Below are 1,913 nucleotides of genomic sequence, written 5' to 3' on the forward strand. Positions count from 1 at the left end.
GTCTATTCTATTAACATTTCTATATCTGGAGAATGGGGCTGTTTGATGTCTTCTCCATTCAGAGGGGCCCCCTGCCTGTCTCTGTCTAGGGCCCCAAATGTCCTAAATCTGCCCCTGTCTGTGTTTTTAACAGGCTCATTATAACCACCTGCATGAATGGCTGAACCATAAATGGGACTTCATCGTAATGCAGGCAACAGAGCAGTACAAGTAAGTGACCTCTGCATGGAAACAGCTTCTTCATTAGCGTCACACATGGAGCCTTCTGCTGTCCTCATGTGGAAACATCACCAGACGAACGTCTGCTCAAACGTTAACATTTACAAACTGCTAGAACATGAGGCTCAGACTCTCATCTGGAGACAAAGGAGACATTTGGACAGTTTTCAAAAGGGGAACATTAGAAGATTCTAGAGGCCAATCTAAAAGGTCAAACTCTGTTCCGATACGCCTGAAGCTCCAGGTGATGCACCTTCATTAAACTTTAAAGCGGCTTTGGCGGCGCAGTGGTTAGCGCACACGACCCATGTATAGCGGCCTTTAGTCCTCGCCGTGGCCGACCCGGGTTTAAATTCGACCTGTGGTCATTTCCTGCATGTCTCCCCCCCTCTCTCATACATACTTTTCTATCAGCCACTAGTGCTGTAAAAACTAAAAAAAAGGTCAGTGTTTTGTTCCTTAAGTAGAAATGTTGGCTATCTGTACCTCACTGGATTATTTTTTCGTTATATTTTCTTACAATTACCTGGACTTTCTATTCCTTAAAATAGACTCGTTATTTTAGTTTCATTTAATCTCATTTTCATTCTGGCCTGTTGGTATTTAAAAACAATAAAAACCGACAAAATAATTAGTTTCATCCAGACAATTAATTTCTTTGTGCTTGGACTCGGTGCTGCCCCAACTTGTTGCTCACCACATACCGGAATAAATAGTTTTTTTCAGATGATTCAAAGTTAAATGTGACGCTGTTACCATTAGTTATAAAACCAAGAAAATGAAGTCTAAGGAAGTTATCATCCAGAATTGTAGAGAAATGTTCCTTTAATAGAGTAGAGCAGTAAAGCTCTCTGGCCTGAACAGTTTTTCTTGCATTACTTTTACTTTTATACTTTAAGTAGATTTAAAGAATTGTACTTTTACACTTTTACTGAAGTAAAAAGCTTAAGTTGATCCTCTAACTTCTATAAAATGTTTTTAAACAGCAGGATTTATACTGGAGGAATAAACTTTAATAGATTGACACCTCTGGTAGAACCTCTCTGGACAGCAGACAGAACATCAACAGCTTTACTGTTTCCTGCTTCCTAGTATGGAGTAAAAACAAATCCAACTTTTGCTCATCATTAATTTCTGCAGGTGTATTTTAAGCATCTCTAAAAGCTCTGCTGCACTGCAAAAACAATCTAGAAATAAGTAAAAGTGTCTTGAATTAAGTGTATTTACCCTTACATTGAGCAGGTAAATAAGATGATCTGCCAGGTAATATGCACTTGAAATAAAACATGCAATAGTTTTTTTCTTTTTAGTGAAAATTGTCTTGATCCATTGCCAAAGTGTCTCACTTACCTCGTAAATTCAAGAACAAATGCACTTAACTTAAAAAAATTGACTTATCTAGATTTCAGTTTTTCCAGTGTGTGGTGAACATGTCCATGCTGTGATGAGGGACAAACACCTGCTGTAGATTTCCATCAATCTGCTCACCTTTCTGCTTTTGAAGCTTTTAATATCAATAGAAATGTAAAGAAAGAGCTACCTAATAACAGAGATGTATGAACATTTATTAACATTATCTTCTGTGTCTGTTTGTTGCTGTTTTCCAGGGCAGTTAGAGACCGGAACAAGGCAGACCGGGTGGTGATGGACTGCCAGGAGAGAGCCTACTGGATGGTGAACAGGCCTCCGGTTTG

At 38.9% G+C, this 1,913-nt stretch overlaps 1 protein-coding gene across 1 annotated transcript in view; it reads left to right on the top strand.

Moving 5' to 3' along the window:
* The window catches only part of LOC107100321 (regulator of G-protein signaling 9-like), a 30,439-nt gene that overhangs the window by 5,907 nt on the left and 22,619 nt on the right, over positions 1-1,913 (top strand). Inside the window, exons 5-6 of the mRNA XM_015398770.1 lie at positions 134-210; positions 1,827-1,908. Coding sequence (XP_015254256.1) covers positions 134-210; positions 1,827-1,908 — 159 coding nt within the window. The remainder of the gene's footprint in view (positions 1-133; positions 211-1,826; positions 1,909-1,913) is intronic.

Source organism: Cyprinodon variegatus, unplaced genomic scaffold, assembly GCF_000732505.1.
Source record: "Cyprinodon variegatus isolate N-32 unplaced genomic scaffold, C_variegatus-1.0 Scaffold960, whole genome shotgun sequence".
In the NCBI taxonomy this organism is placed as follows: Eukaryota; Metazoa; Chordata; class Actinopteri; order Cyprinodontiformes; family Cyprinodontidae; genus Cyprinodon; species Cyprinodon variegatus.